Raw genomic sequence first — 23683 nt, 5'->3', positions numbered from 1 at the left:
TGAGAAAAGAATCAATCCACGGCCACGTTTCTGGCTCGCTCGTATGGCTAGAGTGGAGTTATCAGCACTGATTGAGTTAATCCTACATGTTCTACATCCTACATGTAAATCCTACATGTAAACCCTACATGTAAACCCTACATGTAAATCCTACATCAGGCTACAGGCTTTGTAAGTCTTTGTGGTAACTCTAGGCCCCACCATTCACTCCACCGCCACCACCGCTCTTGAGAAAAGAATCAATCCACGGCCACGTTTCTGGCTCACTTGTATGGCTAGAGTGGAGTTATCGGCACCGATTGAGTTAATCCTACATGTTGAACTGGTGCAGACTGTGTTGTGTTTCAACTGTGTGGTGAAGGAGAATGGTTATTTACTGTCGTACAATAGGAATGAGTTAGTGTGGAATGATTGTAGTTGATTGTGACCTTATAATGGAAGTGGAAAATCTCTTAAAATCCATCAACACCTAATGGGAAGTGTGCAAGCTCAGCATATTGAGCATCAGAATGAATTAAGTGGTTTGATTGTCAGGGAAGTTGATACACAGAACGACAAATCCAGCAAGTGTCTCGTTGCCTTTTCAGCACCAACGATACGAAGCTCCGAGCATGCCTCCTGAGAGTTGTGGCCATTGCCGTAACGTCAGCTGCACGGGCACCACTGGAAACGGTTCACGGCGGCTGTGGAAGGTCTGCAGGAAACGTGGGTCATCACTATGTTCCTTTGACTATCTTTTTTATTGTTAATGTTGATGTTGTTCGTGCGTGTACACAGGCCGGAACGGTTTGGATGCACGGGTGCACACAGTTTGCTTGCGTCGAGACCCCGGCTGGAGCAACAATCATATCCTCTCCCGTAATCTGCCCCCCTTTCAATGATAAGGAGTGCCTACAGGTAAAGTAACCGTTACCTTTCCAATTCTACAGACTTGGCATTTAATATGGAATTTTTTTTTTTTCTTGACTTGGGTTTACTTTCTTAACTCAGTATATCAATCTGGTGAGTTTCTTTTACACTTTGGTGATTTATTTGTTAAAAGAACCATGTCACTGATTGTCTGTCGCAGCAAGAAGTCAACAACAGGATTATATCACAGGTGGCGTGGCAAAATGTACGGACAGGTGCATTTGATGATTGGCTTCACAGTCGGGTACACAAGGGTTGTTGCGTTCTGTATTAGTGGAAAACAACTGCTGCACGTCTCCAAAAGTTATTGCTGCTTCCTCTGGAGATGGTCCGTCAACTCGACAATGCTGTTTGTCATGGAGTGGTGGCTTTACGAAATTACGGCATGAAACAGCGTGCTATTGCTCGGCATGTTTGGCATCACTCAAGGTCAGGTGTCAAAGATCCTGAAACGAAATGCTCAGAGGGGTGTCCCTACTCCAATACTGAGGCCAGGACATCCCTGCAGAACCACAAGGAGGGATGATCGCCAGCTGCACCGGTTAGTCTGCATTGGCCGTACCAAGTCAGCTAATCGGCTGAGGGCTGAGTGGCAGCAACTGACAAATGTGCCTCTATCCAGAAGGCTAGTCAACCAACGACTGGTTCAAGCAGGCTATCGTGCCAGACGTCCCATGAGAAAGCCACGCCTGACCAGACAACACCGCCAGCGCCGATTGCAGTGGGCCAGAGAGCACCGTCAATGGCAGTCAGGACACTGGAATCACGTGATCTTCAGTGACGAGTCTAGATTTCTGGTCTATCGTCAAGATGGCCACGTCCGAGTGCGCAGACAAGTGCATGAAGCCTACAACAAAGATTGTATAGTGCCAAGAGTCCAAGCTGGAGGTGGTGGGGTGACCGTTTGGGCTGCTTTTCATGCAGGGGGCAAAACTGACCTGGTTGTTCTGAATGGAAACCTGAACCAGTTCAAGTACAGGGCCATTCTGGAAGAAACATTGCTTCGATTTTCTCGTGCAGCCTTTCGAGGAAACTTTGTCTTCCAAGATGACAATGCACGGCCTCATCGTGCTCGCATGATCCAACACTTTCTTGCTGACCGTGGTGTAGAGCATATGGAGTGGCCTGCCTTGTCCCTGGATATGAATCCGATAATGAACTTGTGGGCAGAATTAACGCGTCAAATCGACCACTTGGACCAGCAGCCGACCTCTGTGCGTGAATTGTAGCAGGCTATTGTCACTGCATGGCAAGCGATTCCTGTCCAAACCTTGGCAAATCTCGTGAACAGCATGCCTCAACGTGTACGTGCTCTCCTGAATGCTCGTGGGGGTTACACGAAGTGAATGAACTGTAATTTTACTGTCCATAATCCCAGTCGTAATTTAACTTTTGTTTTTGTTTAAAAAAAATTTGGCTAATGTGCAAAATAAAGAGATACTTCTGGAAAACGTACAGAAGTTTAACACAGTACTGTCCATGAATTGAGTGCGATATCAGTTTACATCACTTTCAAGGATCAATTTATTTGTTTCGAAATGTCAAATGTGGTTTTTGTTTCTTTTAAAGGTCACATTAACAAAATCTAGAATAATTTCAACATAATTCCAATGAACTTTTTGTTCTAAGACATCTTGAAAAGTAAGTTCACCCCCACAAAAAAAATATTCCATATTAAATGCCAAGTCTGTAGTTTTCACCATACTCCTTCAGCTTTTCTCCTTCTTCTTCTGATCCACTTTCACCTAACCTTCAAATATATATATATTAACGAAGAATTTTAAAAGTAGGCCCCTCCTCTCGTACTAACAATTGTTTATACACCTCCCTGTTGCTTCGTTGTCTGCTCACCTGGCTGTCAATCTCCTATTCTTCTGTTCCTGCTTCTGAACCTGTTCTGGAATCCTTCCTCCCCCTTAGGAATCCTTCATGCCCTCGTTTAGGGAATTTGCCCAGATAGTTTTCACGGTTTCGTTTTTAAAATGTTTAAACATTCCCCTACAGTGTTGTATTCTGTTGTATATTAGAACACACTTTTCTTCTTCTTCTTTAAAAGGTTGTCTTCGATATGCTCACCAAATCTCTTCAATTCAAATAAAAATTCAATCTCTTATAGTTCTTCGTTTCTACATTCCCTTAACTCACCTGCATTCCACCCCTCCTCCAACGTTTTCAAACGGATCTCTGACTCGAAAATCACAAGAAACTAATTTTGCAATAAATGTTCGTTTTCCATCAATCGTCCAACACTTTCTAAAATGCAAACTCACCCCTCCCCTCCTAAACTCCACCCTCACCCCTCCCATTCAAATCTCCCCCCTTTCCCCTCCCCTCCTAACCCCCCTTACCCCCCCCCCCCTCCTAAACTCTCCCCTCGCCCCTCCCCTCCTAAACTCCCCCTCACTCCTCCCCTCCTAAACTACCCCCTCACCCCTTCCCTCCTAAACTCCCCACTAACCCCTCCACTTCAAATTACCCCCTCACCCCTCCCCTCCCAAACTCCCTCCTCACTCCTCCCCTCCTAAATTCCCCCCTCACCCCTCCCCTTCAAAACTCCCCCTTCCCACCTCCCCTTTAAATCTCCCCACCCTCCATTTTTCTCCAATTCTCCCCTCTCACCCCTCCTCCTCAAATCGTCCTCCTCCCCGCTTCCTCTCCCTCCAACTCTTACCTCCATCTCCTCCAACCTCTCCCCCCTCAAACAACACCTTACTGTGCCTCATCCAATCACCATCAAACCTTTTGTCCTCCTCATCCTTCCCTTACTCCCAGCACTTCTGAAATCTCAGACACACCATCAACATCTCTCCCGACCTCCTCCTCCTCCTCCTCCTCTTCTTCATATTGCCCTATTCCTCCCCTCCCCTGTCCTGTATCCGATGCTCCCCCTTCCTCTTCCTTAACGGTATGGACCTCAAACATCCGGGGCCTTCACTCAAACCTGATTGACCTCTCCATTCAGGTTGCTTCTGACAAACCAGACTTGATGAACTTAACAGAAACTTTCATCCTTCAGGATGTCTCTGATTCCTTAATTTCTCTTCCTCGTTACTCCCTCCTCCGGTATGATAGACCAGAGCCTCGCCTTGGAGGTGAGGTTGCTATCTTTATCAAAAACTCCCTTCCTCACTCTCCTTGCACTGCCTTCTCGCCACCTCACTCCCAGGAGTACCTCTGACTACGGCTTCCCCTCCGCTCCCACCTTTTGTTCATATGTGTGCTGTACCGTCCACCAAACAGTGATGACTCCATCGACATATCGCTGTCTGATAACATGGGACAACTTCTATCCACTCATCCCAACTCTCTCTTCCTCATATGTGGTGATTTCAACTGTCATCATGCCAGCTGGCTGGGTGTGGGTACCTCTCACACCAGCCATGGCTCTTCAGCAAAGGACTTCTGTGACCAACTGGGACTGACACAATCTGTCAATTTCCCAACCCGGATCTCAGTCAACGGAGCATATTCTCTTCTAGACTTGATTATGACTAACTTCCCTGCAAATGTCTGCTGTTCTTCTTCTGCTCCAATCGGTTCATCTGATCATTTCCTTGTTAAAGTGGACAACTCTCTGGCCATTCTCAGAGAGCCTCCTCAGTGCCGACGAGTCTGGCATTTCACTCAGGCCAACTGGTGCGGTCTTCAAGCAGCCATCAATCATCTGGACTGGTCTCCCATCTCTACTGCCTCTGACATCAACTCATCCTGCGATTTCTTCCAAAGTAAATGGTTCTCTCTCTCTCTCTCTCTCTCTCTCTCTCTCTCTCTCTCTCTCTCTCTCTCTCTGTCTCTGTCTCTGTCTCTGTCTCTGTCTCTCTCTCTGTCTCTCTCTCTGTCTCTCTGTCTCTCTCTCTGTCTCTCTGTCTCTCTGTCTCTCTGTCTCTCTCTCTCTGTCTCTCTCTCTGTCTCTCTCTCTGTCTCTCTCTCTGTCTCTCTCTCTCTCTCTCTCTCTCTCTCTCTCTCTCTCTCTGCTCTCTGTCTCTCTGTCTCTCTCTCTCTCTCACTCACATCTCGTCTTCAGTTGTCATACCCTTCCTCCCATCCATGGTACATTGGTACACTGAATCTTGTGGAGACAGTTGCCCTGAAACAACTTGCCTTCTCCTCATGGAAAGCAAATCCAACGGAAGGCAATCTCCGTTCCTTTCACAAAGCCCGGAACAAGTGTGTGTCTACCCTCAGGAGAGTCAAGAAACAATATCTCTCCACTCTCAAGACTGAACTCTCAAACCTGTCTCCCTCCTCCAAATCCTGGTGGCGTCTGGTCAAATCTGTTTCTGGTGTTTGTTCCCCCTCCATTACCTCAAATGGCTACACAGCTGACACCGCACATGAAAAAGCTGAATGCCTCAACTCTGTGTTTGCCTCTCAATCTTGTGTCCAAAACCCGTCTCTCTCTGTACCCACCTTACCCAGTCGAACGCAGCTGCTCCTGGACTCTGTGTCCTTCTCTCCCGACAAGGTGGAGAAGTTTCTGTCAAACCTCGACTCTGATTCTGCAACTGGACCTGACGGCATCAGCCCACAGGTCCTAAAAGCCTGCTGTACCGCTCTTTCACACCTTCTCTCTGTTCTTTTCACCCTCTCTTTTGCTCAAGGTCATCTGCCAGCATCTTGGAAATCAGCAAACATCACCGCTTTACATAAAAGCTGCAAAAAGAGATCCTTGCAACTACAGACCAATCAGCCTGCTCCCAATTATCAGCAAAGTCATGGAATCCATCATTGCTTTGGATATCAAATCTTTCCTCTTCTCCAATGGCTTGATCTCTGATCATCAATTTGGTTTCAAACCAGGTCATTCTAGTCTGAACATGCTGCTTCTGCTGTCTCAACAATGGATGGAGGTCCTCAATGCCAAACAGGAAATCAGAGCTGTCTCCCTTGACATATCAGGTGCCTTCGATACGGTCTGGCACCCCGCTCTGCTCACCAAACTCTCCTCCTATGGTATCCATGGAAATCTCCACGCATGGATTGCGGACTTCCTCTCTGGTCAGAGCCAACATGTGGCCCTGAATGGTTTTCTCTCATCTCCCATACCTGTTCAGGCTGGAGTTCCCCAAGGCAGGGTTCTGGGCCATGTGCTTTTTCTGGTCTTTATCAATGATCTCTCCGACTCTCTGGGAAATCCTCTCTATCCATTTGCTGATGACTCCACTCTCTGCCGCCCCATACCTCCTCCCTCAGATCGGCAGTCTGCAGCCTCCTCACTCTGCAGACCTGGACAAAATCACAGACTGGTCAAACAAGTAGAACATGTCTTTCAATCCTGACAAATCTCACACTCTCACAATGTCTCTCTAAAAAGACCGACTGGACAACCCTCCCATCTACTTTCTCAACAATCCTCTCCAAGACGTTGCGTCACTCATGCTTTTAGATCTCACGATCTGCCATGATCCTTCCTGGGAAAACCACATTTCCAAGCTGGCCTCCAAAGCTAGTTGCCGACTGGGCATCCTCCGTCGTGGGAAGTCCTTCCTTGGCACACCTGAGCTCCTCACCACATACAAGGCTTTCATCCGCAGCTCAATGGAATACTGCTCTCCCCTCTGGGCTGGTGCTCCTGCCTCACTCCTAGCTCGGCTTCACGCTGTTGAAACCAAAGCTTTCAGAATCATTGGAATCTCCCGCGATGAAGCTGATTCTGAGGGCCTTTCACTCACTCACCGCAGGCAGGTTGGTGGTCTTTCTGTCTTCTGCCGACTCCTCTCCGGCCTAGCTCCCCCAGCTCTCTCTGTGCTCTGTCCCCCAAATATTCCTTCAGGTCGTACAATATCTGCCTGCAACCCTCTTCTGGTGAAACTGCCAAAATCAAAACTTTCTGCTCACCTTCACTCTTTCATTCCTCTTTACTCCCGCCTCTGGAACATACTCCCTCACTCTCTTCAATCCCACTCCTCCCTCCAAGTCTTTAAAACAGGTGTTCAGCACCATCTCTTATCTTCCACCATCCAAAACCTTGATCTTTTCTACCCCTGTTAATTCACAGCAGATCCACTTTTTTGAAATACCGACTTCTTTACTTGAAGTCCAAGCAGTGTCCATTTGTTCTTACCTCTCCCACTCCTCCTCCCTTCCCCTGCCTCCTCCCCCCAACCCCTCTCCCTCCCACAGATCTCCCGATCTCCCTGTTCTCTGCTGTTGTAATTGTGCTTCCCTCTCTCTCTCCCCATCTTGTCTCCTGCTCCCTTTATTGTATGTTTTATGTGTCCGTTTATGTTTTTTGTGATTAATATTAGCTCTTACACGAGCCTCGATCTCGTATACAAAAAAAAAAATGGTAAAGGAGCTGTGTGGATGAGGATCTGATGTCATGTCGTCTCCCTTTGAAGACTTGCCATTGAAGCCTCATCTGTGGTTAACACACAGGCCATAAATGGTGCTAATAAGGCAGGTAGTCACACTGGTACAGAAAATCTTTTACCATGGTACTAGCTTAAAGGCCTGTGCTTGGAAAACATTTGATGGGATATTGAACGTTTGTAAGGTATTTGAGATGGCCAGATTTTAATGTCCCGCAAGAGGACATTCTCCTGAGCGAGGACATCGTCGCCTCCGAGGACATTCTCCCGACCGAGGACATTCTCCCGGCCAAGGACATTCTTTTGACTGAGAACATTCTCCAAACCGAGGACATCGACCCCTCTGAAGACATTCTCCCGACTGAGGACATTCTCCCGACTGAGGACATTCTCCCGACCCACGGTATCCTCCTGTCTGCGGACATTGTCCCCTCTGAGGACATTCTCCCCTCTGAGGACATTCTCCCCTCTGAGGACATCCTCCTATCTGGTGACATCATCCCGAGCGAGGACATTCTCCCAACTGAGGACATTCTCCCGACCGACGGTATCCTCCTGTCTGAGGACATTGTCCCCTATGAGGACATTCTCCCCTCTGAGGACAATGTCCCCTCTGAGGACATTCTCCCCTCTGAGGACATTCTCCCCTCTGAGGACATTCTCCCCTCTGAGGACATTCTCCCCTCTGAGGACATTCTCCCCTCTGAGGACATCCTCCTATCTGGTGACATCATCCCGAGCGAGGACATTCTCCCAACTGAGGACATTCTCCCGACCGACGGTATCCTCCTGTCTGAGGACATTGTCCCCTATGAGGACATTCTCCCCTCTGAGGACATTCTCCCCTCTGAGGACATTCTCCCCTCTGAGGACATTCTCCCCTCTGAGGACATTCTCCCCTCTGAGGACATTCTCCCCTCTGAGGACATTCTCCCCTCTGAGGACATTCTCCCCTCTGAGGACATTCTCCTCTCTGAGGACATTCTCCCCTCTGAGGACATTGTCCCCTCTGAGGACATTCCACCCTCTGAGGACATTCTCCCCTCTGAGGACATTCTCCCCTCTGAGGACATTCCACCCTCTGAGGACATTCTCCCCTCTGAGGACATTCTCCCCTCTGAGGACATTCTCCCCTCTGAGGACATTCTACCCTCTGAGGACATTCTACCCTCTGAGGACATTCTCCCCTCTGAGGACATTCTCCCCTCTGAGGACATTCTCCCCTCTGAGGACATTCTCCCCTCTGTGGACATTCTCCCCTCTGAGGACATTCTCCCCTCTGAGGACATTGTCCCCTCTGAGGACATTCTCCCCTCTGAGGACAATCTCCCCTCTGAGGACATTCCACCCTCCTGAGGACATTCTCCCCTCTGAGGACATTCTCCCCTCTGAGGACATTCCACCCTCTGAGGACATTCTCCCCTCTGAGGACATTCTCCCCTCTGAGGACATTCTCCCCTCTGAGGACATTCTCCCCTCTGAGGACATTCTCCCCTCTGAGGACATTCTCCCCTCTGAGGACATTCTCCCCTCTGAGGACATTCTCCCCTCTGAGGACATTGTCCCCTCTGAGGACATTCTCCCCTCTAAGGACATTCCACCCTCTGAGGACATTCTCCCCTCTGAGGACATTCTCCCCTCTGAGGATATTCTCCCCTCTGAGGACATTCTCCCCTCTGAGGACATTCTCCCGTCTGAGGACATTCCACCTTCTGAGGACATTCTCCCCTCTGAGGACATTGTCCCCTCTGAGGACATTCTCCCCTCTGAGGACATTCTCCCCTCTGAGGACATTCTCCCCTCTGAGGACATTCTCCCCTCTGAGGACATTCTCCCCTCTGTGGACATTCTCCCCTCTGAGGACATTCTCCCCTCTGAGGACATTCTCCCCTCTGAGGACATTCTCCCCTCTGAGGACATTCTCCCCTCTGAGGACATTCTCCCCTCTGAGGACATTCTCCCCTCTGAGGACATTCTCCCCTCTGAGGACTTTCTCCCCTCTGAGGACATTCTCCCCTCTGAGGACATTCTCCCCTCTGAGGACATTCTCCCCTCTGAGGACATTCTCCCCTCTGAGGACATTCTCCCCTCTGAGGACATTTCACCCTCTGAGGACTTTCTCCCCTCTGAGGACATTCTCCCCTCTGAGGACATTCTCCCCTCTGAGGACATTCTCCCCTCTGAGGACATTCTCCCCTCTGAGGACATTCTCCCCTCTGAGGACATTCTCCCCTCTGAGGACATTCTCCCCTCTGAGGACATTCCACCCTCTGAGGACATTCTCCCCTCTGAGGACATTCCACCCTCTGAGGACTTTCTCCCCTCTGAGGACATTCTCCCCTCTGAGGACATTCTCCCCTCTGAGGACATTCTCCCCTCTGAGGACATTCTCCCCTCTGAGGACATTCTCCCCTCTGAGGACATTCCACCCTCTGAGGACATTCTCCCCTCTGAGGACATTCTCCCCTCTGAGGACATTCTCCCCTCTGAGGACATTCTCCCCTCTGAGGACATTCCACCCTCTGAGGACATTCTCCCCTCTGAGGACATTCCACCCTCTGAGGACTTTCTCCCCTCTGAGGACATTCTCCCCTCTGAGGACTTTCTCCCCTCTGAGGACATTCTCCCCTCTGAGGACATCGTCTTCTCCAAGATGTATTGCTCTCTACTGGAACTGGGCCAGAATGGAATCTCAGTTGTTAGATTTTGTGACTTTTATGTTTACAACATCTCGTCGATTGAATACTATATATTACATCATAACTTCAATTTAAAGTTAAATTATTGAAACCATGAGCTTCACCCGATGTTAAGACATGATGTTTTGTTGTGTGATGACCTCCAATCCGTGGAAATCAGGGTCTGAGTAACTTGGTGCGTTCCACTGTGTGTCCTTGTTCACAGGCTGGAGGAGTTGTCCGTGCTTTTATGAACAGCTGCTGTAAGACATGTATGTGAGAATACAGACGCCCTTGCACTGGGCCACACACGTCATAGTCCGTAAATGTTATGAAGAACACGACAATAATAGCCCAAGCTGGACCAAGAAGATGAAGACCCCACGTGTGGATCCGGGATACCCACAAACAAAACCCATGGAAATCCTCAAACTGTCCCGTGATCAGAATGTCCCAGAAGTCAATCGAATAAACATTCTTCGGAATAGCTTATTGAGCTCACTCCAGGTTCGATTCCGTAGGAGGTCCGATTTCATTACAAATTATTACTTTTTAATGACGGGTCAGCATACAGTCCTTCAAATGAGAATGTTAAGCTGGCTATCCTGTCTGCATTTAGATGTTTAAATTCCCACACTTTTTTCTATACATAGTCAAGGCTCGTAGAAGAGCTTTTCATAAGGAGTAGGCCATTGTGAGCCGGTTCCCTGGCCAAATTCCCTGTTACGTTTATCTGGGGAGTGGACCACAGACTTGATGAGCCAAACGGCCTGCTGTGCCTAAGATGTTTAATAACATTCTGGTGAATGGGGTCCATGAAGACCTTCATGAATGCAAATGGTCCATGATGACCCGAATGGATCCAAGGGGTCCATTAAGTCCTTCATGGATGCAAATGGTCCATGAAGACCTTAATGGATCCAAGGGGTCCATGAAGACCTTCATTGATGCAAAGGGTTTACAAAGACCTTCATGGATGTAAAGGGGTCCACGAAGACCTTCATGGATGCAAACGGTCCATGAAGACCTTCATGGATGCAAGGGGTTCATGAAGACCTTCGTGGATGCAAGGGGTTCATGTAGACCTTAATGCAGGCAATGTTCTTGATTTGGTTGGTGATTATAATGGGTGTTTACAATCAGAGACACCCTAGATATGGAAGTAGATGGGTAAAACCCCCCTCACACCGGCTTTACGGGGTCGTTACGACGTTTACGGCGGCGTTGCGGTGAAAAAATCGTGCACAACTGGGAGCATTCCTTGTGGCACCTGGGACATCCTCAACGCTTCCTGGAGCATTCGTATGGATCCTTAAGCGTCCGGGAGGGGTCGTAATTTCTTACGAGAGTTTTGGTCCAGACCAAAACTCTCGTAAGACAATTACGGCAGTGCTACGGAAATCTAGACCGCAATGCTTCCTCAACGCGTCCTCAACGCTTCCGCAACTGCCGTAACACCACCGTAAGACTCCGTAAGGCCATCTTAACCATCCGCAAGGATTCTCCCTCTCCTTGGACTCTCTGGGCAGCGGGTGCTCCATCCATGGCTCTCCTGGATAGGTCTTGCCCCCTTGGAAGTCAGCAGCAGAATGAGGGGAGAGCGGGGGGGCCCCCGTTTTTATATTCTGGGCCGGGAACCGTAAGGAACCGCAAGGAACCGCAAGGACCGCAAGCAAACGTAGAGGCACCGTATCTCCGCCGTGTATATCCGCAACGAAGCCGTAGCAGTCCGTACTAAACCGCTGTGAATCGGTCACGGTCAAGAAAAATCCTCTCCCGGGTGTTCAGGATTTTGCTCAAAAAATCGCAACGCTGCCATAGAAAGAACATCCGTGGACGTCCGTAAAAACCATTTTTTGGTGTGAGGTACCCTTAAATGGAGACCCACACACCAAGAAATTGATACAAATATTCACCTTATGAACTTGTTGACCTTGTAAATGCAATTGTGTGTTGAGGTTCGCAAGTGCTTGGTGTGAAAAGTGTGTGCGTGTGTGTGTGTGTAGGTGAACAAGGTGCACAGCTGTGCCAGAGAGTCATGGTGAAGATGACCTTCAACAAGCACGATTGTCGCAGCCCCGTGCCCGTAAGTACCGACACCACTCATCAACACCACTTACCGCTCAGTACGTCCACCCGTCTGTGTGTCCCTAATTTTGTGTAGATGTAGTTGTCTTAGGGCGGTTTACATAATTGTCGCAGCCTGTAGGACATCTTGGTTAGGAGGCCAAGGTCCGCGACTCATGGGTTGCACGTGACACCAGGAACGAGTGGCCTCCTGTGACGGAAGGTGTCCCTCGGCGAGCATCTTCAACTCTGGGACGGCCATGGTGGCCCGCTTCTGTAAATGTTGTCGGGACGTGGGCCTGGCATGGCGTCAGGTGACCCTGCGCTGTACCAATGGAACGTGGACCAGAGTTGGCATCCAAGAACCCCTCGCTTGTGCCTGCCAATGGAGCTAGACCATCCAATAACCCCTCGCTTGTGCCTGCCAATGGAGCTAGACCATCCAAGAACCGCTCGCTTGTGCCTGCTAATGGAACTAGACCATCCATAACCATGCGCTTGTGCATGCCAATGGAGCTAGACCATCCAAGAACCGCTCGCTTGTGCCTGCCAATGGAGCTAGACCATCCAAGAACCACTCGCTTGTGCCTGTCAATAGAGCTAGACCATCCAAGAACCGCTCGCTTGTGCCTGCCAATGGAACGAGACCATCCATGAACCACGCACTTGTTCCTGCTAATGGAACTAGACCATCGATGAACCACTTGCTTGTGCCTGCCAATGGAACTAGACCATTCAAGAACCACTCGCTTGTGCCTGCCAATGGAACTAGACCATCCATGAACCGCTCGCTTGTGCCTGCTAATGGAACTAGACCATTCAAGAACCGCTCACTTGTGCCTGCCAATGGAGCTAGACCACCCAAGAACCACTCGCTTGTGCCTGCCAATGGAGCTAGACCATCCAGGAACCACTCGCTTGTGCCTGCCAATGGAACGAGACCATCCATGAACCACGCGCTTGTTCCTGCTAATGGAACTAGACCATTCAAGAACCACTCACTTGTGCCTGCCAATGGAACTAGACCATCCATGAACCACTCGCTTGTGCCTGCCAATGGAACTCGACAATTCCAGAACCACTCGCTTGTGCCTGCCAATGGAACTCGACCATTCCAGAACCGGGTGCTTGTGCCTGCTAATGGAACTGGACCATCCAAGAACCACTCGCATGTGCCTGCTAATGGAACTATACCATCCAAGAACCACTCGCTTGTGCCTGCCAATGGAACTAGACCATCCAAGAACCGTGCGCTTGTGCCTGCTAATGGAACGACACCATTCCAGAACCGCTCACTTGTGCCTGCTAATGGAACTAGACCATTCCAGAACCGCTTGCTTGTGCCTGCTAATGGAACTAGACCATTCCAGAACCGCTCGCTTGTGCCTGCTAATGGAACTAGACCATTCCAGAACCGTGCGCTTGTGCCTGCTAATGGAACTAGACCATTCCAGAACCGCTCGCTTGTGCCGGCTAATGGAACTAGACCATTCAAGAACCACGCGCTTGTGCCTGCTAATGGAACTAGACCATCCACGAACCGCTCGCTTCTGCCTGCCAATGGAACTCGACCATTCCAGAACCGCTCGCTTGTGCCTGCCAATGGAGCTAGACCATCCATGAACCACTCGCTTGTGGCTGCTAATGGAATTAGACCATCCAAGAACCGCTCGCTTGTGCCTGCCAATGGAGCTAGACCATTCCAGAACCGCTCGCTTGTGCCTGCTAATGGAACTAGCCCATCCAAGAACCGCTCGCTTGTGCCTGCTAATGGAACTAGACCATCCAAGAACCGCTCGCGTGTGCCTGCTAATGGAACTCGACCATCCATGAACCACTCGCTTGTGCCTGCTAATAGAACTAGACCATTCAAGAACCACGTGCTTGTTCCTGTTAATGGATCTAAAGTACTAGAGTTAGACCATCCAAGGAGTCTTCTTCTTCCACTCCTTCCTTTTCCTCTTTCTTCACCTCCTTCACCCCTTACTCTATCCCAATCACCTTTTTTCTCCTCTTTTCACTCATTCTCTCCTCTTTGCCAGTTTTTTTTCCCTCTAATTTCCTCCAACAATGAGATGTTTTATTTTGTGGTCATCATCATACACACCATTATTTTAATTTTAAATTTATTTTATTATTATTTTCGTTTCATAGGTTAATGTTTCATTGTTGTTATTGTAGGTTAAGGTTTCATTGTAGTTATTGTAGGTTCATGTTTCATTGTAGTTACTAGGGAGATACTCGTGCTACGCGCGTGAGGCCAGAAGCAAACAGGCAATGCAGATACGGCGAATGCTAAAGCATGAAACCAATAAATTCCACATTCCTGTAGCACCTTCAGTCGCACGTCAGACATGGACAGCAAGTTCGTGAGGGACTTCCATGAAAAACGTACCCGTTCACAAACAAACGGGTATGTTCACGTATAGAAACATCAATCGTGGGACCGTGGCGAATCTGCATATGACGATCCGCGAAGTTCACGTTCAGAAAGTAGAAACCATCACGGCATGTCGTCATTCACTTGAACTCGATATCTCTTTTTTTTATTCCAAACAACTTATCTCCAATCACAAATTAATTACAAAATAAACTTTTAACAACATTGTTAATGTTTCCTTCATTGTAAAAACTACCAAATCAACAGTTAAAAGGATTTTGAGCCGATAGGTGTTACGGCCTCGGCAAGATCGATGGAGACAGCGATCTGTTAGCATATACACCGCCCAAATAGCTATGTGGAATTCTCTCATGTAGAGATGAAATGTCGTTTGAACTTTGGCCGAGGTCATTATTTACTTTTAATGATGTTTATATACGAATGATGTTTATATTGGTTTTTGGTCGTCCGCATATCTTATGGGATTGTAAGTTGGAGAGACGGACGTGATGGCGGCGAGGGGGTTGGAATTCTCTCAAGCGGGGATTCAACCCGTATCCTTATAAAAGGTCGTTGTCCGAGGTCACCGAGTCCGATCGGTGCAGCTGTGCAGCGATCGGTGCAGCCGTTTGTGCGGCACCCGGGAAAGCAACATCGTCGCAATGAGAACAATGAACGTCATGCGAACGCGAATGTTATGCGGGAGTCCAAACCTGAGAATGCTGGAGACCAAAGCTGAAATTGGGAAAACTAAATAGCCTATTTTACTCCTGGAGATCCCAGGATTACCCACCCAAAATATAGTTTCGATCGGTTCAGCAGTTTTTACGGTACCTTCGAACGGACGGACAGACAGACAGACAGACGGACATTTGGTGAATTATCGTAAGATTGTAGGTTAATGTTTCATTGTTGTTGTTGTACGTTAATGTTTCATTGTTGTTGTTGTACGTTAATGTTTCATTGTAGTTATTTTAGGTTAATGTTTCATTGTTGTTATTGTAGGTTAATGTTTCATTGTTGTTATTGTAGGTTAATGTTTCATTGTTGTTCTTGTAGGTTAATATTTCATTGTAGTTATTGTAGGTTAATGTTTCATTGTTATTATTGTAGGTTAATGTTTCATTGTTGTTATTGTAGGTTAATGTTTCATTGTAGTTATTGTAGGTTAATGTTTCATTGTAATTATTGTAGGTTAATGTTTCATTGTAGTTATTGTAGGTTAATATTTCATTGTAGTTATTGGAGGTTAATGTTTCATTGTAGTTATTGTAGGTTAATATTTCATTGTAGTTATTGGAGGTTAATGTTTCATTGTAGTTATTGTAGGTTAATGTTTCATTGTCGTTATTGGAGGTTAATGTTTCATTGTAGTTAATGTCGGTTAATGTTTCATTGTTGTTATTGTAGGTTAATGTTTTTTTTTTTTGTTTGTTTTTTTGTTTTTTTTGTATACAAGATCGAGGCTCGTGAAAGAGCGAACATTAATCACACAGAAAGACAAACAGACACATAAAACAAATAACATCGGGAGCGGTAGACAAGATGGGGAGAGAGGGGGAAGGACACAAACACAACATTTGAGAGCAGGGACCGAGAGACATGGAGACATCGAGAGATCTGTGGGAGGGAGAGGGCTTTGGGGGGGAGGCATGTGAAGGGGGGGAGGCATGTGAAGGGGGGGAGGCATGTGAAGGGGGGGGGGGTGGGAGAGGTATAAACATATGGACACTGCCAGGATTTCCAGGAAATAAGTTGGAATTTCAAACAAGGTGGATCTGGGGTGAATTAGTGGGGGTAGAAAAGATCAAGGTTATGGATGGGGGAAGATAAGAGATGGTGGTGAACAGCTGTTTTAAAGACCTGGAGGGAGGAGAGGGATTGAAGGGAGTGTGGGAGTTTGTTCCACAGGCGGGAGAAAAGAGGAATGAAAGAGTGAAGGTGAGCAGAGAGCCGAGATTTCGGCAGTTTAACCATCAGAGGGTTGCTGGCAGATCTTGTGCGACCTGTAGGAATATTTGGGGGACAGAGCACAGAGAGAGCTGGGGGAGCAAGGCCGGAGAGGAGTCGGTAGAAGACAGAAAGACCACCTACCTGCCTGCGGGGAGTGAGTGAAAGGCCCTCAGAGATAGCTTCATCGCGGGAGATTCCAATGATTTTGAAAGCTTTGGATTCAACAGCGTGAAGCCGAGCCAGGTGTGAGGCAGGAGCACCAGCCCATAGGGGAGAACAGTATTCCATTGAGCTGCGGATGAAAGCCTTGTAAGTGGTGAGGAGCTCAGGTGTGCCGAGGAAGGACTTCGCACGACGGAGGATGCCCAGTCGGCGACTGGCTTTGGAGGCCAGCTTGGAAATGTGGTTTTCCCAAGAAAGATCATGGCAGATAGTGAGACCCAAAAGCTTGAGTGACAGAACTTCTTGGAGAGGATTGTTGAGAAAGTAGATGGGAGGGTTGTCCAGTCGATCTTTTCGGAGAGACATAGTAAGAGAGTGAGATTTGGCAGGATTGAAAGACATGTTCCACTTGTTTGACCAGTCTGTGATTTTGTCCAGGTCTTCAGAGAGTGAGGAGGCTGCAGACTGCCGATCTGAGGGAAGAGGAATGGAGCAGAAGAGAGTGGAGTCATCAGCAAAGAGATAGAGAGGATTTTCCAGAGAGTCAGAGAGATCATTGATAAAGACCAGAAAAAGCACAGGGCCCAGCACACTTCCTTGGGGAACTCCAGCCTGAACAGGAAGGGGAGATGAGAGAAATCCATTCAGGGCCACACGTTGACTACGACCAGAGAGGAAGTCCGCAAGCCATGCATGGAGATTTCCATGGATACCATAGGAGGAGAGTTTGGTGAGCAGAGCTGGGTGCCAGACCGTATCAAAGGCCCTTGATATGTCAAGGGAGACAGCTCTGATTTCCTGTTTGGCATTGAGGACCTCCATCCATTGTTGAGACAGCAGAAGCAGCATGTCCAGAGTAGAGTGACCTGGTCTGAAACCAAATTGATGATCAGAGATCAAGCCATTGGAGAAGAGGAAAGATTTCATATCCGAAGCAATGATGGATTCCATGACTTTGCTGATAATTGGGAGCAGGCTGATTGGTCTGTAGTTGCAAGGATCTGTTTTTGCACCTTTTTTGTGTAAAGCGGTAATGTTAGCTGATTTCCAGGATGCTGGCAGATGACCTTGAGCAAAAGATAGGGTGAAAAGAACAGAGAGAGGGTGAGATAGAGCGGCAGAGCAGGATTTTAAGACCCGTGGGCTGATGCCGTCTGGTCCAGTTGCAGAATCAGAGTCGAGGTTTGACAAAAACTCCTCCACCTTGTCAGGAGAGAAGGACACAGAGTCCAGGAGCAGTTGGGTTCGACTGGGAAAGGTGGGAACAGAGAGAGATGGGTTTGGGACTAAGGATTTCGAGGCGAACACAGAGTTGAGGCATTCGGCTTTGTCACGTGCGATGTCAACTGTGTGGCCATTTGAGGTAAGGGAGGGGATGGAGGGGGAACAAACACCAGAAACGGATTTGACCAGACGCCACCAGGATTTGGAGGAAGGAGACAGGTTTGAGAGTTCATTCTTGAGTGAGGAGAGATAGTGCTTCCTGGCACTCCTGAGGGTAGACACACACTTGTTCCGAGCTTGGTGGAAGGAACTGAGATTTCCTTCAGTTGGATTAGCCTTCCAAGAGGCAAAGGCAAGTTGTTTCAGGGCAACTGCCTCACCACAAGATTCAGTGTACCATGGACGGGAGGAAGGGTAAGACAATTGAAGGCGAGATGGGATAAATCTGTGCATGAGAGAGATCAGTTTGCTTTGGAAGAATTCCCAGGAAGAATTGATGTCAGAGGCAGTGGAGATGGGAGACCAATCCAGATGATTGATGGCTGCTTGAAGACCGTCCCAGTCGGCCTGAGTGAAATGCCAGACTCGTCGACGCTGAGGAGGCTCTCTGAGAATGGCCAGAGAGATGTCCACTTTGACAAGCACATGATCAGAAGAACCGATTGGAGCAGAAGAAGAGCAGCAGACATTAGCAGGGAAGTTTGTCATAACCAAGTCTAGAAGAGAAGATACTCCATTGGCTGAGATCCGGGTCGGGAAATTGACAGATTGTGTCAATCCCAGTGAGTCACAGAAGTCCTTTGCTGAGGTGCCATGACTAGTGAGAGAGGAACCCACACCCAACCAGGTTTTACCAAGGCTTCATTGTAGTTATTGTAGGTTAATGTTTCATTGTTGTTATTGTAGGTTAATGTTTCATTGTAGTTATTGTAGGTTAATGTTTCATTGTAGTTATTGTAGGTTAATGTTTCATTGTAGTTATTGTAGGTTAATGTTTCATTGTAGTTAGTGTAGGTTAATGTTTCATTGGAGTTATTGTAGGTTGATGTTTCATTGTAGTTATTGTAGGTTAATGTTTCATTGTAGTTATTGTAGGTTAATGTTTCATTGTAGTTATTGCAGGTTAATGTTTCAAACAAGTCGAGGTTGTTATACTTTAGGTCTGTGCTTCATTTTACCAAGGCTTGAACTTTGACCTGTGTTAATGTTCATCCATGTGTCTTCCAATAAAAACGTGAAATGTGTAAACATTGGAATTTTACTAAGAAGAAGAAAGCTTATTTAAAGGAAATAATAAATGGATGAAGGAGGGGAGGGGATGGGGTTATATTTGGGGAAAGGGGAGGGGTTATATTTGGGGAAAGGAAAGGGGAGGGTTTATATTTGGGGAAAAGAAAGGGGATGGGTTATATTTGGGGAAAAGAAAGGGGATGGGTTATATTTGGGGAAAGGGGAGGGGTTATATTTGGGGAAAGGGGAGGGGTTATATTTGGGGAAAAGAAAGGGGATGGGTTATATTTGGGGAAAGGGTAGGGGTTATATTTGGGGAAAAGAAAGGGATGGGTTATATTTGGGGAAAGGGGAGGGGTTATATTTGGGGAAAGGGGAGGGGTTATATTTGGGGAAAAGAAAGGGGATGGGTTATATTTGGGGAAAGGGTAGGGGTTATATTTGGGGAAAAGAAAGGGATGGGTTATATTTGGGGAAAGGGGAGGGGTTATATTTGGGGAAAGGGGAGGGGTTATATTTGGGGAAAGGAAAGGGGAGGGGTTATATTTGGGGAAAGGGGATGGGTTATATTTGGGGAAAGGGGAGGGGTTATATTTGGGGAAAGGAAAGGGGAGGGGTTATATTTGGGGAAAGGGGATGGGTTATTTTTGGGGAAAGGGGAGGGGTTATATTTGGGGAAAGGGGAGGCGTTATATTTTGGGAAAGGGGAGGGGTTATATTTGGGGAAAGGGGAGGGGTTATATTTGGGGAAAGGAAAGGGGAGGGGTTATATTTGGGGAAAGGAAAGGATGGAGTACTGCTCTCCAACAGTACTTCAATGGAGTACTGCTCTCCCCTCTGGGCTGGTGCTCCTGCCTCACACCTTGCTCGTCTTCACGCTGTTGAAACCAAAGCGTTCAGAATCATTGGAATCTCCCGCGATGAAGCTAACTCCGAGGGCCTTTCACTCACTCACCGCAGGCAGTTTGGTGGTCTTTCCGTCTTCTACCGACTCCTCTCCGGCCTTGCTCCCCCAGCTCTCTCTGTGCTCTGTCCCCCAAATATTCCTACAGGTCGCACAAGATCTGCCTGCAACCCTCTTATGGTAAAACTGCCAAAATCAAGACTCTCTGCTCACCTTCACTCCTTCATTCCTCTTTTCTCCCGCCTCTGGAACAAACTCCCTCACTCTCTTCAATCCCACTCCTCCCTCCAGGTCTTTAAAACAGCTGTTCACCACCATCTCTTATCTTCCCCCATCCAAAACCTTGATCTTTTCTACCCCCGCTAATTTCACCCCAAATCCACTTTTATGAGGTGACTTTTGACTTCTTTCCTGGAAGTCCTTGGTGTCCTTGCGTTTTATACTTATCCTGCCTCCCCCCAGGCCCTCTCCCTCCCACACACCTCCCGATGTCCCTGCCCTCAAATGTTGTGTTTGTGTGCTTCCTCCCCTTCTCGCCCCATCTTGTCGACCGCTGCCCTTTTTATATACTTTGTTTGCTTGTTTGTTTGATTTGTTTGTTTGATTTGTTTGTTTGATAAATGTTAGCTCTTTCACGAGCCTCGACTCTGTATACAACAACAACAAAAAAAAAAAAAAGGGGGGAGGGGTTATATTTGGGGAAAGGGGAGAGGTAATATTTGGGGAAAGGAAAGGGGAGGGGTTATATTTGGGGAAAAGAGAGGGGTTTTTTTGGGGGTTTTTTAAATACTGAATCGAGGCTCGTGAAAGAGCGAACATTTACTTCACAAACAAATCAACCAGACAAACAAAATATATAAAAAGAGGGAGCGGAAGACAAGATGGGGAGAGAAGGGGAAGCACACAAACACAACATTTGAGAGCAGGGACATCGGGAGATGTGTTGGAGGGAGAGGGCTTGGGGGGCGGAGGCATGGGAAGGGGGGGGGGGGGGTGGGAGAAGTATAAAACACAAGGACACCAAGGACTTCCAGGACAGAAGTTGGTATTTCAAAAAAGTGGAATTGGTGTGAAATTAGCGGGGGTAGAAAAGATCAAGGTTTTGGATGGGGGAAGATAAGAGATGGTGGTGAACAGCTGTTTTAAAGACCTGGAGGGTGGAGTGGGATTGAAGAGAGTGAGGGAGTTTGTTCCAGAGGTGGGAGAAAGGGGGAATGAAGGAGTGAAGGTGAGCAGAGAGCCTAGATTTTGGCAGTTTGACCATAAGAGGGTTGCAGGCAGATCTTGTGCGACCTGTAGGAATATTTGGGGGACAGAGCCCAGAGAGAGCTGGGGGGGCAAGGCCAGAGAGGAGTCGGTAGAAGACGGAAAGACCACCAACCTGCCTGCGGTGAGTGAGTGAAAGGCCCTTGGAGTTAGCTTCATCGTGGGAGATTCCAATGATTCTGAATGCTTTGGTTTCAACTGCGTGAAGACGAGCTAGGTGTGAGGCAGGAGCCTGCCCTGGTCTCTGCCCTTCCCTCCAACACCATGTTAGGAATGTTGGTCAATGGTCTCTGCCCTTCCCTCCAACGCCATGTTATAAATGGTGGCCAATGGTCTCTGCCCTTCCTTCCCATGCCATGTTATAAATGGTGGTCAATGGTCTCTGAGGTGGGTTGAGGTCATCTTTGGGGTTAGGGAAAGGGAAGAGTGGGTCTTTTGAAAGTAAAAACAGGTAAAGAAAGAGGAGATTGACACTTATGCTCGACGGTAAGAGGGATGATGTTCGTCGTGGGCGAAGACCTTGTGTGGTTCTTACCACCGGACCACGTGGTGCATTGGAATATGTTGCTTCAATTGAAGCTTCACGGGTGAATGAATGATGAGTGCTCTCTTATCGCAATCATTCCATCCTCACTCATTCATCGTTCAACCAAAGTCGCAGCAGGACCGCCAGAGGTTTCGGAGGAAGGTGCCGTGTTTAAATGTTCGTGAATGGTCTCTGCCCTTCCCTCCAACACCATGTTATAAATGGTGGCCAATGGTCTCTGCCCTTCCTTCCCATGCCATGTTATAAATGGTGGTCAATGGTCTCTGCCATTCTCTCCCGTGCCATATTATAAATGGTGGTCCATGCCCCCATGGTCTGTCCTTCCCTCCCGTGCCATGTTATAAATGGAGGTCAATGGTCTGCCCTTCCCTCCCGTGCCATGTTAGAAATGTTGGCCCTTGGTCTCTGTCCTTCCCTCCCGTGCCATGTTTAAATGTTGGTCCATGATCTCTCTCCTTCCCTCTCACACCCTGTTTAAAAGTTTGTCCATGGTCTCTGCCCTTCTCCCCATGCTGTGTTATAAATGGTGGTCCATGCCCCATGGTCTATCCTTCCCTCCCATGCCATGTTTAAATGTTGGTCCATTGTTTCTGTCCTTCCCTCCCATGCCATGTTATAAATGGTGGTCAATGGTCTCTGCCCTTCCCTCCAACGCCATGTTATATATGGTGCCATGTCATAAATGGTGGTCCATGCCCCATGGTCTGTCCTTCCCTCCCATGCCATGTTATAAATGGTGGTGAATGGTCTCTGCCCTTCCCTCCAACGCCATGTTATAACTGGTGGTAAATGGTCTCTGTCCTTCCCTCCCGTGCCATGTTATAAATGGTCGTTAACGGTCTCTGCCCTGCCCTCCCGTGCCATGTCATAAATGGTGGTCCATGCCCCATGGTCTGTCCTTCCCTCCCATGCCATGTTATAAATGGTGGTGAATGGTCTCTGCCCTTCCCTTCAACGCCATGTTATAAATGGTGGTCAATGGTCTCTGCCCTTCCATCCCGTGCCATGTTATAACTGGTGGTCAATGGTCTCTGTCCTTCCCTCCCGTGCCATGTTATAAATGGTGGTCAATGGTCTCTGCCCTTCCATCCCGTGCCATGTTATAACTGGTGGTCAATGGTCTCTGCCCTTCCATCCCGTGCCATGTTATAACTGGTGGTCAATGGTCTCTGCCCTTCCATCCCGTGCCATGTTATAAATGGTGGTCAATGGTCTCTGCCCTTCCATCCCGTGCCATGTTATAAATGGTGGTCAATGGTCTCTGCCCTTCCATCCCGTGCCATGTTATAAATGGTGGTCAATGGTCTCTGCCCTTCCATCCCGTGCCATGTTATAAATGGTGGTCAATGGTCTCTGCCCTTCCATCCCGTGCCATGTTATAACTGGTGGTCAATGATCTCTGTCCTTCCCTCCCGTGCCATGTTATAAATGGTGGTCAATGGTCTCTGCCCTTCCATCCCGTGCCATGTTATAACTGGTGGTCAATGGTCTCTGTCCTTCCCTCCCATGCCATGTTATAAATGGTGGTCAATGGTCTCTGTCCTTCCCTCCCGTGCCATGTTATAAATGGTGGTCAATGGTCTCTGTCCTTCCCTCTCTTGCCATGTATAAATGTTGGTCCATGGTCTCTGTCCTTTCCTCCCACACCATGTTTAAATGTTGGTCCATGGTCTCTGTCCTTCCCTCTCTGTGAAAGTCCGAGATGTGTTTGAAAGTCTTTACTGCTCGAGGTTCGAGTTTCATGGCGGGATTAGGGGCAGATATGAAATGATATGTGGGGGTATTAAGGGGGATTTGGGGCAGGCGAGGAAGAGACGACATGTTGGAGACTGATGGACGGCGCGATAAAGGGGCTTATTATAAGGGGTTTCTTATATGGTCTTGGATATATGACTTATTATTATAAACACCGAACACTATAATAAATACAACCATTGGGGTCTATATCCGGTTGGAGTTCGCTAACATTGAACGTTAACACTCCATTGTCACTCCATCTTCTGGCCATTCCTCGATCAACGACCCTGTCCGTTTCACCCTCGGTGTCCCTTT

At 48.0% G+C, this 23683-nt stretch overlaps 1 protein-coding gene across 1 annotated transcript in view; it reads left to right on the top strand.

The window, feature by feature from the left end:
* The window catches only part of LOC137428755 (uncharacterized), a 69878-nt gene extending 55306 nt beyond the window's left edge, over window positions 1-14572 (top strand). The window contains exons 14-18 of the mRNA XM_068118652.2: window positions 588-692; window positions 778-897; window positions 10125-10170; window positions 11905-11984; window positions 12163-14572. Of these exons, the coding sequence (XP_067974753.2) occupies window positions 588-692; window positions 778-897; window positions 10125-10170; window positions 11905-11984; window positions 12163-12360 (549 nt within the window). The 3' untranslated portion in view covers window positions 12361-14572. The remainder of the gene's footprint in view (window positions 1-587; window positions 693-777; window positions 898-10124; window positions 10171-11904; window positions 11985-12162) is intronic.
* Window positions 14573-23683: the final 9111 nt, after the last annotated feature.

The sequence above is a fragment of the Myxine glutinosa genome, chromosome 5 (genome assembly GCF_964187855.1).
Source record: "Myxine glutinosa chromosome 5, kmMyxGlut1.1, whole genome shotgun sequence".
Taxonomy (NCBI): Eukaryota; Metazoa; Chordata; class Myxini; order Myxiniformes; family Myxinidae; genus Myxine; species Myxine glutinosa.
The sequence above is the reverse complement of the archived record's forward strand: the minus strand, read 5'-3'. Positions and strand labels throughout refer to the sequence as shown.